Below are 12,985 nucleotides of genomic sequence, written 5' to 3'. Positions count from 1 at the left end.
TTGTGGACAAGGTTCGGCATGAGGAGAAGAACTCTTTAGCATGTCAGGGAGGAAACGTTAAACTGACACCAGATGTGGTGACGGGCTGTCTTGGGGCTGCTCGAAAGAAGATATTCCTCCCAGTTCCTGAGCTAGAGGCAGCCTTAGGAAAGGATGTTAGGCTCTCCATTCTTTTTTATCTCAGCGGGCCTAAGTTTCCCTCTATCTCACTCTCCCCTAGGTCTTGACTTCTGTCTTCGGTGACAGGTTTTGCCTTGACTGATATACAGTTGCTGTCCCACTCAACCACCCCTTGGCAAAAACATGATCACAGTGTCAATGGTGGGAAAGGAGTTAGCATTTTAGAAGGAAGCAAATGCATGGAACAAAACAATAAACAAACAGTAAATAAATAAACCATAAAAGACTTGTAACAAGTTACCTGTGCAAAAGATTGGAGGAGGTTAAAGGGGGAGATTTCCTTTCTTCAAACTTATATACAGCTATATTGCTGCTGGAATTTTTTTTTTTTAATTAGACATTACTCTTGTATTTAACAAGTAAAAGCAGACAGAGGCTGCGGCTACGTTGTCATTATTAATATTACTAGCCTTTATGACTTCACCTCATTTAGCTCATCTGATTCGTGAGCTCATTTTGTGGAGTAGCAGCTATAGGCCTATCCGGGTCTAAGCCTGTGCTTTCCGCATCCACTGGACTCTTTCTATGGCTCTGTTTCAGTCCCCATTTCTGCTTTTCCACAAGTCTTTTTTTTTTTTTTAAGATAAAATACTTGAAAGATCCCTTGTTTCTGTTGTTACCAATTTTTGCTTCTTGGCACCATTTATTTGGAAACACCCTGACATTCCTTGATTACTTTATTTCCAAAGTAAATATATCCTCCTCCTCTTTAGCTGCTCCTCATTTACTAAATTACATCTCTGCTGTTGCTGCGAATGCCCTCATAAATCTTTAAACTTTTGACCCATCTTCTAGTTTTGGTAGCCCTCCCAGGACTGAAAGAAACATATGATAAACCTGTCTGAGAACCACCAAGGGCTGGACAAAATGGGGAGTCTGTCCTCCCGCCTGCGGGACTTGGCAATTCTTGACTATCTCAGTGATATGGGAAAATACACAAAAACCTTCCACTCTAAATTCCTTCGCAGAAGCCAAAATTGGCTGCAGACATTCTGCGTGTTTGTGTATCCACTCAACGAATAATGTAGGCACTTGTGTATGTCTTCAGAATGTTTTCTACACAGCCACCATCTGCGTGCAAATATGATGCTATGCCCCCTCAAAGTTTTCCTAAGAATATGAGAATAGAAAATGACAATGACCTGCCCATTTGCTAGAAAGGGCAATTACTAGTAAATTGAACTAAAGAAAAACCACAGATTTTTGACTCACGGCCAGTATCTAAACATGTTTGGTTCCTGAGCATCTCAAACTTTTAAAGTTAAAATACATTCGTGTATAAATCCACCCCTCAGCGCCTTCTTACACACAAAGACACAAACGAACACCAAGCTACTCACCGAACAGTTTGTGAGCGGGTCCCTCATGCTGAAATGTGTTTGGCTTCTTTCCTTTTAAACTACGCTCCAGCGTTCAGCTTTCCACACTCAGGACACACTGCCCTCTGAAGGTTGGGTGTGTCCTAGACTTCCTGCATTCCCAGGGCCCAGAGTCCTGTCAAACGCCCGGAGGAGGAAGTCCCACCCTGGACTTTCCTCCATTTATTTACTGAAATAGCAAAGAACTGCTCAAGGTCAAGAGGGCTGGTGTGAGATAGTGGGAAACAACTTCTGTAAATACTTGGAGAGCAGAATACTGAGTCCTTGAGAGAAAGCCCAGAAGCTATAAAGTGTCCCCATAATCCGGCCGCTCCCTGGGCTGATGCATGTCAGACAGCTTTCTATATTAATCACGTTTTTTATTTTCTGCGTTGTCTGATGCTTGAACATGTTAAGGCCTTTTGAACCTGGGAGAGCCTGCTCCTCCTTTGGGTCAGCCAATACCTAGAGAGAGGAAGCAACTTGCCCTGAGCACATCTTTGATATGCAAAGCAACCAATCCAGGGCCCAGACCCTCTTCCTCCCTTCCTTATCTGAAGCTCACAAACCAAGTCAATATCTCCCTTGCTCTAATCACCCCAGCTCAGGGTACCAAACAATTAGGACCAGACCTACATAACTGTGACTACTTCAGTGGAAAAGGTCTAGAATAGGCTATCAGGGAGCAGGACATACATTAACCACCCCTGAGGGGTTAACTCAACCCAGCTTCCACTCCTAGCCCAACAGGGCCAAGAGATTGACTAAACTATCAAATTAAGAAAAAATTCTTATGCTTACCCTCATATGTTTTTAATCTGTTAACATAAAACAACCACTGAAACCTGTAAAGAATTTTTGTGAGTTTATTTGAGCCAAACTGTCGACATATGCCGGGAAGCAGAACCTCAATGAATTGAGATAGTGCTCCGGGGAATGGCAGGGTCACATCCATATTTATACATGAGATTCATATGTGCCCCAGGGGCTCCAGATACAGGGAAATCACAAGTTACCCAGACATTTCAAGGGTATGTTATCATAGATGCAAAAAGGCAGATAGGCTCAGTTACGATAAAGGTTGACCTTATCAGTGAAGATATCGGCTTAGGACGGCTTAGGATGCAACTGCCCACCATAACTGCTTTTAGTTAAGGTTTAATTTCAGACCATCTTTATGGTTACTTTAGGTCTCCGAGTCTGAAAAACTGCCATGCAGGCCTCCCCTGAGCTTGTCAGGTCAGCATGTGGCCCCTTTCGTCCACAAATCATTCAAAAGGATAAACAGAACTAGAAATCAGCCATCAGCAACTTATATTTTTATTGCTTTCTCTGCACCGGTGGTCCCAGTTATGGGTCCTTAGATTTCCATCTAATGGCCTGTTGTCTTGTGATAATCACTTGCTGGGTATGGGCAGCCTTGCTGTAATTGGGGGATCCCCCATCCAAAAGGAGCACCATCAGCAGAGCCCAGTGGAGCACTTCAGAGCTGTCCAGGTGGGCCCACTTCATTCATCTGCTTCGGGTGTGCAGGCTCCATCCTAAGTCCCTGCAACCAGAGTGGAGATGTTAGTGGTGGTACGGCACCAGAACATCACCAGCAATGGACCTCAGTGCAGCAACCTTGGTACTTGAGTTCTGGCTAAGAAAGAATTCAGAGCCGAGACTGGTCTCTGGCCCCCTTATTCCTCCTCTAGGGGATCTACCACATGACTAGTGACATGCTAGGGAGGAAAGGTCAGGGGAGAGTCCGAATCACATGACCAGTGATATGAAAGGTCAGGGGGTCCAAACTGCATGGCCAACAATATGATAGGGGAGAAAAGGTTACCCTGCAATTGTCCGTTGCCCTGGTAACCTTTGTACCTGGCCCACTGTCCTTGCTCTGCTCATACCATGCCTGTTTAACTGCCTACTACAGAGAGGAAGCTCCCTTAATTAGGGACCACCATGCACACGCTTAATAATGTTCTCCCCTTAGCTTTTCCAAAGGAAATTTATCCCTAGAAGTGACAACACTAAGTAGCAGCTATGAAAAGGCTAGAATTGGATAGGACTACCAGGAATGCTGAAAGATGTGTGGAGACATTATAAACTGAGGTTAAGAACATGTCACTCAGATTCCCCTGCCCTCAGATAAACTGGGCTGGGGCATCTCAGTGTCTTCCCCCTGATTCTTGCTGCATTTGGTCTCAGTTCAAAATGGAGACATTGGCCTTCCTTGCCAGTTTCCACAAGAAATGTCATCATCCTGAAAGGAGTTTTTAGGGGTAAAATAAGCAGGTTCAGGGAGTTTTAGGAATCAGGGGGCTCATGGGGGAGAACTGCAAAGCTGGGGGCTGGGAGCAATAACTGCAGCCTTTATAAGCCTTAGGAAAGAGGGACTTAATAGGTCTTTCTCCCCTTCCCCACGTAAGTCTCTCTCCCCTTCCCCACGTGGGAGTCTGTGCTTGTTTCCCAATAAATTTCCACCTTTTCCTATACCACCTTTTGGTCCGCAGCTTCATTCTTTGGATCCACCTGGACAAGAACCTGGGAAGCCACCTTTGCATCCTGCCCAGAGGAAAATCATGCGTTTCAGTTTAATTTCCCTGTTTCAATACCACACCTACCATGGTGTTTGAGGCCCTCATGCAGATTGGTAGCACACTGACTCCTCAGCTGTCTCTCCCAGCAGGCTGACTAGCTTTCCCACAGGCCTCATGGCCCTCTGCCCCATGGAAATATCTCCCTCTTAGTACAGTATCCCTCTCCTAGACCGTTGAAAGGGCAGCAGGGTGTCCTGGCTCAATCTAGACTGAGAATTAAAGTTTGGCTATTTATTAGTAGAGGAGTGGATAAAAAAGATGTGGTACATTTACACTATGAAATACCATGCAGCAGTAAAAAAGAAGGATCTCTTACCCTTTGAGACAACATAGAGGGACCTGGAGAGTATTATGCTAAGTGAAATAAGCCAGTCAGGCCCTAGCCGGTTTGGTTCAGTGGATATAGCATCTGCCTGGGGACTTAAGGGTCCGGGGTTCAATTCTGGTCAAGGGCACATACCTGGGTTTCAGGCTCAGTCCCAAGTGGGGTGTGTGCAGGAGGCAACGGATCAATGAGTTTCTCTCATCATTGATGTTTCTATCTCTCCCTCTCCCTTCCTCTCTGAAATCAATAAAAATATATTTAAAAAAAATAAACGAGTCTGAGAAAGACACATATCACATAATCTCACTCATATGTCGAATCTAATGAACAAAATAAACCGATGAACAAAAGACCGATGAATCTCAGAGGGAAGGGGGGGGCGGGGTGTGTGGAAAGAGATTAACTGAAGAACTGATATGCATATATACATAATCCATGGACACAGACAATAGTGTGATGAAGGCCTGGGGGGTGGAGGGCGGGAGCTGGGTGGAGAGGATCAGTGGGAGGAATAGGGGAACATCTATAATAGTATCAACAATAAAGATAAATTTAAAAATAATAATAAAGTTTGGCTATTTGTTGAGTTTCTTAGAAGCATGTTTGAATGTGCAAAAAGATTTCATTTTGGGGGTTGTATCACTTATTTCTTGTCACAATAATGCTATATATTAAACAGAAAACCCAGTGACTTCCAATAAATAAATGACATCAGCTTTATTTAATTCACAATTCTGGTTTAGCCGTCTGGTTCTTCTGTTCTTCCCTATCTCACTCCTGTGAAAAAGCAGGTCATCTATACAACTCTGCTGATTTGGGCTGAGTTTGGCAGGGAGGGCAGTTCTTCTGGACTGGTTTTGGGCTGAAGCATTTTTTTTTCCATCAGCCAGCAGTCTAACCCAGGCTGTTTTGGGGGCATGGCAGAGGAGCCAAGAGAGTAAGTGGAACTCAGACTAAGAACGGACATACTCTCACTTCAGCCAGACCAAAGCCAGTCAAGTCACAGGCCCACCCAGATTCACTGGGGTGGGGAGATTCCATTCCTTAATGGGAGGAGCTGAATGTCTGATTACAAAGGGCATAGAAAAGGGCAGAGAATTGGAATTAATTTTACATCCAGTTTATTACAATCGTCAGTCAATACTTATTCTTGAGTGACTAGAGCAGTGGTTCTCAACCTTCTTAATGTTGCGACCCTTTAATACAGTTCCTCATGTTGTGGTGACCCCCAACCATAAAATTATTTTCATTGCTACTTCATAACTGAAATTTTGCTACTGTTATGAATCGTAATGTAAATATCTGATATGCAGGATGTATTTTCACTGTTACAAATTGAACATAACTAAAGCATAGTGATTAATCACAAAAACAATATGTAATTATATATGTGTTTTCCAATGGTTTTAGGCAACCCCTGTGAAAGGGTCATTTGACCCCCAAAAGGGTCGAGAGCCACAGGTTGAGAACCGCTGGACTAGAGAAATATGGGAGAAAGGACACTGGAGGGGGTGGCTGATACCTGTCATCCTCTCCCTTTTCCCAGCTCAGCCTCAGGGCACACATTTGGAACTCTATTGAGATTGAGGTTAGGGAGAAAAATAAGAGGAGTTAAATTCACAGAGAGTCTAGATATAGATTTGGAGACAGGGTTGTTCTCCCCTCTGACCTCACATCCCATCCTACATGTGCTCTGCCAAACACAGCGAAGCACCCTGCCCCCCACCGGGGTAGAGGCCAGGGGAGGTGGAGGTCAGGGGAGGTGGAAGCAGCAGAGCAGGTCCCCCCCCCGGACTCCCCCCACCCCAGTGTCTCCAGCACCGAGGCTGTGGCTGGCAAGGGCATCTTGGCAAGGAGGCTAGAGCAGGTCAACCTAAGTTAACTTGTCCTTGTCCATGTGAGAACCTCTGAATCCCTCTGACTCCCAGAAATGGTCCAGGGAGCCTGGGAGAAGGAAGCCGAGTCCCTGTATGAGCAAGGGGGAGAAGAACTTGTAGTTTTGGACTTAATATTAACAATCACCTTATTTGTATCTACAGGTGGATGAGAACGATATCTAGGGAAGTGTCTCCAAGAAGGTATACTAGACCTGTTTTCTCAAAAATTTGGTGCCCAAGGCATCCTTTTGAGTCTCTGTCCTCAGTTTTTTTCTGGCCATATGTTTCTGGCCTACACTCAGTTTCTGGCTTTTTTCCAGCTCAGGCCTCCAGCTTGAGTTACTGTTTGACCTCTCAGATCCCAATCTTCCTGCTTCCTTTCCCAGTTACGCTCACCATTGGCCTTCTTGGTGTGGCCTCTCTGCAGAAAGAAAACCTGCAATGGACTCGGTGGGGTCTGGCCTGGAAGCCACTCCACTGCACCCCACCCGTCCTATTTTGGGCAGCCTCCAAGGGAGTCAACAACATGAGTACATATCTGTTAAGTGCTTCTAAGGGAGTGTTGAGTATCGGTATGCTAGTAATGAAGCAGGAATTTGGAGGGAACATAGGCAGGCTTAGGGATTTTTTTGAATTGGGGTCCATGGAAAAGCACGGGGCTACAGGCTGGAAGAAGGTACATTTCCATAACACAAGCAAGCCAGGTGCAGTTATAGCTCCTTAAGACAAGGGAGCAGCAACAGTTGCATTTACATAAGACAAGGGAATTGGAAGTAGCCAACCAAGAAAGGTCTATATTTACAAAGTAAAGAGAAGGAAGCCCTTCATTCAGATGGAAAAGATGAAAGCCCAGAGGGAATAGGGGAACAATGGGGAAGGAGGGGGTCCCATGTGAGGTTCAACCTTTGAGCCCAGGAGTTACTATAGTTACCAACTCGAAGGGGAATATTGACCAATCAGAGGGGATATCAGGCACCAGGATCTGCAGCCTTTATAAGCCATAGGGAAAGGAACCCTGTGGGACCCTTTTCCCCCTCCCTACCTGGGAGTCCATTTCTGTGGGACTCTCCCTCTCCCTGGGAGTCTGTACTTATTCTTCAATAAATCTCCACCTTTGCTATACCACTTTCTGTCTGTGGATTCATTCTTTGATTCCGGCGGACAAAGAATCCGGGTTCCAGTCCAAAAATTCAGAATCAGTAAGAAACAGGAGCCTAAATGTAATAGAGGCTAAGAGCAATTCAAAACTTGGCTTGGAAATTTCTTTAGTAACCAAAGAATGCAAAGAATTGGAAACAACACATGCATTAAATTAACGCTACTTATTAAATAGCTATGTATTAAATAAAAATCTGTTTAAATACCTTATGATAATATAAGCTCACCTATAGAGGATTTCTATCTGCTGGGTGCTATTCTAAGTACGTTACAAATATTAGCTTATCTACACTAATAAAAGACAAACATGCAAATTGACCATCCCTTCGCTATGCCTTAAGCCACGCCCACCAGCCAATCAGAGTGACTATATGCAAATGAACCCAACCAAGATGGCAGCCAGCAGCCATGGAGCTGGAGCAAGCAGGAGGCTTGGTTGCCCCAATGATGGAGGAAACCAAGCTTCCTGCTTGCCGCGGTCAGCTCTGAGCTCCACTCAAAGCAACAAAGTTTCAATTATAGAAGGTAAGTAAACCCCAGATACCTGCTTTCAGCGAGCTGTGGCCACAGAGCTGGAGCGAGCAGGAGTGGGTTGCCCCTGGCAATGGAAGAAGCCAAGTTTACCACAGGCCTCCGCTAAAGCCGGGCTGCCAGAGGGATGTCTGACTGCCAGCTTTGGCCCAATCCCCCAGGGAGCAGGCCTAAGCCAGCAGGTGGACATCCTCCGAGGGGTCTCAGACTGTAAGAGGGCATAGGCCCATCTGAGGGACCCCCTCCCCCCCCAGTGCACAAATTTTTGTACACTGGGCCTCTAGTTTAATCATAATAGCAATCATTTGAGGTACATATATATTATTTTGATCCTTATAATACACATTAGAGGCCCGGTGCACAAAAATTTTTGTGCACTGGTGGGGGAGGGGCGTTGGGGGGGTGTCCCTCAGCCCCACTTGTGCCCTCTCACAGTCTGGGACCCCTTGGGAGATAACCACCTGTGGGCTTAGGCCCGCTCCCTGGGTGGCAGATAGCAGGCCTGATCCCTCGGTGCCTGCCCCGCCTCCCCAGGTCACGCACACGGCAGGGATGATCCGGGGGTTGGGGCACTGCCCCGAGTTGGGTCTCACACGGGACACCCTTGGCTGGTTACACACGGGACACCTGGGCGGGCTGGCAGATCGCTGCAGCCCTGCCCCGCCACCCCAGATCGGGTCGCACACGGACTCCCGCTACCCTGGGTTACAGATAGTAGGCCCAGATGGCGGCAGGGCAGGCAGGATGGCACTGTTCTGCCCTGCCTGCAGTATGCAAATTAGCTGCCATCTTTGTTGGCAGTTAATTTGCATATCATGCTGATTAGCCAATGGGAGGCGTAGCGAAGGTACGGTCAATGACTGTGTTTGTCTCTTATTAGATAGGATAGGGAAACTGAAGCATGAGATGGCAAGTGACTTAACCAGAGTCACATGGTTGGTACTGGCATGGCTGGTATTCATCTGACTCCAGTGCTTCCAGCCAGCCAACCCAAACAATGAGGCACAAAACATCCAAAAAATGAAGACAGAATATAAAACTTTTAACTCTATGTACTGACTTAAAAGCAAGTTATAAAGGAATATGATTCTGGTTGGGTTCACACATAAGAAAAACAGATATACTAGACAGACAATAGCTTATCTCTGAAGATTGGGAGTATAGAGAACTCAGTTTCTAGGTCCTACACATTTCTGTGTAATTTTAATATTTGAAAAAGAATTTATTGATTTAGAAAGCAAATAAGACAAACATTTAAAAAAGAATAACAGTTATGCTAACTTTAATTTTTAAAAAGGGAGACTGATAAGTAAAATGCTGACAGCAGGCCTTATTCATATCTCTGGGACTTTGTATAATGCTGTGCCTTCTACCTGGAAGTCCTTCTGCCTTTATGTTGGCCTAGCTAACTTTTTTTTTTATCTCTAATGTCCAGTTTTTGTCATTTTCCCAGACTCAGTAAGCACACTCTTGCCTTTGTCCTGCTATCTATTACGCACACCTCTTTTGATTTATTTATCCCATTATGTCGAAATTACTTATTAAATGGTGTGCCTCCACACTACTCACAAAGCACCTGGAGCAAAGTAAGTGTTCAATAAATAATTGTTTTCATTAGATTGAATTCAATACTAATGAGAAATGACCCCATTAGCTAGTTCTCCATTGACAAGACAGGGAGCATTGTTAGTGGGTAGGCCTGTATCCTCCGTTCTCAGGAAGCAGAGTTCAAAACACTGAGAGGGAAGATAAGTGTGACCTACCGGGCAGGAACTCTAAAATGGGAAGTGGCTCAAATGCACTTGGGAGTCTCTGACTCTGATTAAAAATGGCCTTGACAAGCAGGAAGCTGAGAAGAAATCACAAGAATCCCATGAGACCACTTGGAGAACTTTCTTGGAGATTTGTTGGTTAAAAAGATATAAACAGAGGAGGCAAAAAGAGTCTTGGGACCAAGGATAAAATCAGAGAGTGACCTCATGCTAAGAACACATTTCGGAAAGGCAGAGTCTAAAATGAGCCAGGTTCTGCAAAGTTTACCGAAAGCATCTAAGAGCATTTTCACAATATCCAAAGCACCAAGAATGTAAAGGGACAGCACCTGGCCTTGGGGCAGCTGGCCAGTGCTCAGATGACAGGGCGAGCGGGGTGGATTTGCCAGGCTGCTGGGTTCCAGGGGTGAGAGGGTCAGGCAGAGCAGCTGGGAGCCAGTGCACCACACCTCCCAAGCCCTTTTTTTCCAGGACAAACTTCGACGTGGAGGACACATCTTTCATATCTTCCCAAGGCCATCCCATTTCTGAGTCCTGGATGAAATCTAGTCCTTGGCCTGTTTGATCTGACAGAGGACCAGTCTGGTCTCTGCTGCCATTGCAAGCACGTGAGAGCTGCAGGGAGTATGTACACGACATGACATCACCCCCACCAATCACCCTCAGGGGAAATGTAGAAGCAATCTCACTCCAGCCAAATTACTTTTTATTTTTAGTCTCTGGTTGCTGCAGTAATTAGTTTCCTTCATTTCCATCTCTCTTCAAAGCTGGAAGATACATTTCTAAAACTTTCCCTTAATGCATGTACATTTTAAAATGTACCTTTGTCCAAAGCCTCAGGACAGAAAAAAAAAATCTATCTAATTTAGAACCACTAATGGGTGTTTTAAACTGTAGTAGGAGCAGTGGGCACACACACAGATAGTGTTATTCTTAACAGCCAGCCTAATTTGCAGCATCTAAAGTAACTTTTATGCTCTTCACACGAATTATATTGTAGTTTTTTAAATTGCACAAAATGAGCTTTTTACCACTTTCTGCTTCATAAAAATTACCTGATTTTTAAATCAAAGTCCAAATGGCCTTAATTAGCTTACTTTATATATACAAACCAGCCCTGTATTTAGTGGATTAGGCTTGAATTTTCATTGTGCATGTTCAAGTTTCATATACATTAATATAAAATCTCCAGGTGTTAATGGAGAATAAAAATGAAATCAAATAGATTAATTTGCATAAAACAAATTAGTATAAATTTACTTTTCCCTAATAAGCCCTAGGAAATGAAGACTAATGGACAACTAATTAACAATCAAATCATCCTACTACAGTGATCTATGGCTTTACTTCCAAGAAAAGCATAAGAACAAGGATATTTTATAAATACAGATTCTCCTAAATTACATTATATCTTCAGTTGCTCATCTATGTTAATATTCATGTGCCATTACTTAACATTTTTTAAGCTCATCTAAGACAAGTTTTAGGGATTTTAATTAAAATGCACACTGGGATGTGTAGTAGAGAATCACTTTAGTCACCAGGCATTTTTGCATATGTAAATAAAGGACCACCACAGGACTTATTTGCCTTTTCCACCTTGGTTTCACATCCATGTTATAAATCATCGGTTTATAGTTATTTACTATAAATCACTGCCAGGCTATGGAGATGGGACCTTAGAGAGAAAACAAAAGCACTCCAACTGGTTATTTATCCTACTTCCTTCTGTGGCAGGAGCTGAGGGCCTGGGGGATGGGCATGGGGAGGAGCGGGAGCTTTCTCTTCACTCTATTTCCTATAGCATTTTTGCAATTTTATACGATATGCTTGTATCACTTATTCAAAAGTATAAACTAATGTATTTTTTAAAGCCACTGCACACCCCTGGGGCTGAAGGCACACAGTGTATAAAGCCTGTTTCCTAGGAACTTAGCTTAGTCAACCAGCCCTCTGTGTACTTATTAAAAAATTTCCCTCATGTCTGTTTACTCAAATTTTAACCCCTTACTCAGCTTTCCCCACAACTCTTTGTAAAGGTTTTTCTGGAAAAATCACTGTTTTATTTTGTTGTGCCTCTCTATAACATTTTACACAATTGATAATTCGTCGAACGTCTATGCATTCATTCTCTCACTATTCAATGAGGTCGTAGAGGCCATCATCTTTGATCTAGGCATTATGAGGGATACAGAGATGAACCAGCTCCCTTCTTTCAAAGAGCTCAGTGTGATGGAGGAGGTTACATTACACTGTGATAGGTTATATAAAAGAGGCCTTTACAGAAATGTGAGGGGAGTTCCAAAGAGGCAGCCAGCTCAGCCTGCTTGGGGAAGGGGGGAATGCCAGAAAATGTTGGCAAGAGATGGTCACGCTTGCTGAGGCTTGAAGGGCATGTATTAATTGTCCGGCATAAGAAAGTGTGTGTGGGTATATTCAGAGGATTATAAATCTCTCAAGAGCGCCTTGAGTATAAAGTTTGTCTGGGACCTTATAGTTAATGAGGCTGGAGAGACAGACAGAGGCCAGACACAGAAAGCCTTGGGTGCCATGTTTTTACTTTTACCCAAATGTAACTGGAGCCACATGGGGGCCTTTTTTCATGTAGGATTTTGAATACATTTGCAATTTTTAGATGTGCATTTTAGACTGATCACTCAGAGTGGTATGAAGACTCTAAAGAGGGCCGAGATAAGAATCAGGAAGGGTGGGAGTCTGTTGCTAGGAACTGAGAGGGGTAGAGTTTTAAGATGGAACCAATAAGATTTGGTGATGGGACGGAAACTAAGATGGCGGCATAGATAAACACCGGGAAATTGCTGCCTCCCACAACAATTGAATAATACTTCAAAAACACAAAACAGACATCATCCAGAGCTACAGAAAGGCTGGCTGAGTGTAAATTCTACAACTAGAAGGAAAGAAAAGCACACTGAGAACCAGAGGAGCTGCAGAAGTAAAGTGCAGAGGTAGGGGGCTCGCGTGCATGGAAAGGGTCTGGCACCTGAGGACGCGGCTGTCTTTTTGAATCTGGAGGGAGTTACAAGCTCCCGACGGTTCTGATCTCTGGTTCCGGGAAGTCTCTGGGGACCCAGGACTCATGTGGGGAGAAACTGGACTGTCCGGCAGCGGGCGATCTTGAGGGCGGCTTTCCCTCAGAGGTGCTTGCAGCCGTTACCGGGACACTGAGACGCGA

At 44.4% G+C, this 12,985-nt stretch overlaps 1 protein-coding gene across 3 annotated transcripts in view; it reads right to left on the bottom strand.

Moving 5' to 3' along the window:
- Positions 1-1,629, bottom strand: part of NOSTRIN (nitric oxide synthase trafficking) — a 55,614-nt gene extending 53,985 nt beyond the window's left edge. For all 3 annotated transcript variants that reach the window (XM_006766524.2, XM_006766525.2, XM_006766526.2), the window contains exon 1: positions 1,521-1,629. In XM_006766524.2, coding sequence (XP_006766587.1) covers positions 1,521-1,547 — 27 coding nt within the window. In that variant the 5' untranslated portion in view covers positions 1,548-1,629. The remainder of the gene's footprint in view (positions 1-1,520) is intronic.
- Between the last annotated feature and the right edge of the window lie 11,356 nt (positions 1,630-12,985).

Source organism: Myotis davidii, unplaced genomic scaffold (genome assembly GCF_000327345.1).
Source record: "Myotis davidii unplaced genomic scaffold, ASM32734v1 scaffold59, whole genome shotgun sequence".
Lineage (NCBI taxonomy): Eukaryota > Metazoa > Chordata > Mammalia > Chiroptera > Vespertilionidae > Myotis > Myotis davidii.
This window is presented reverse-complemented; position numbering and strand designations above follow the sequence as displayed.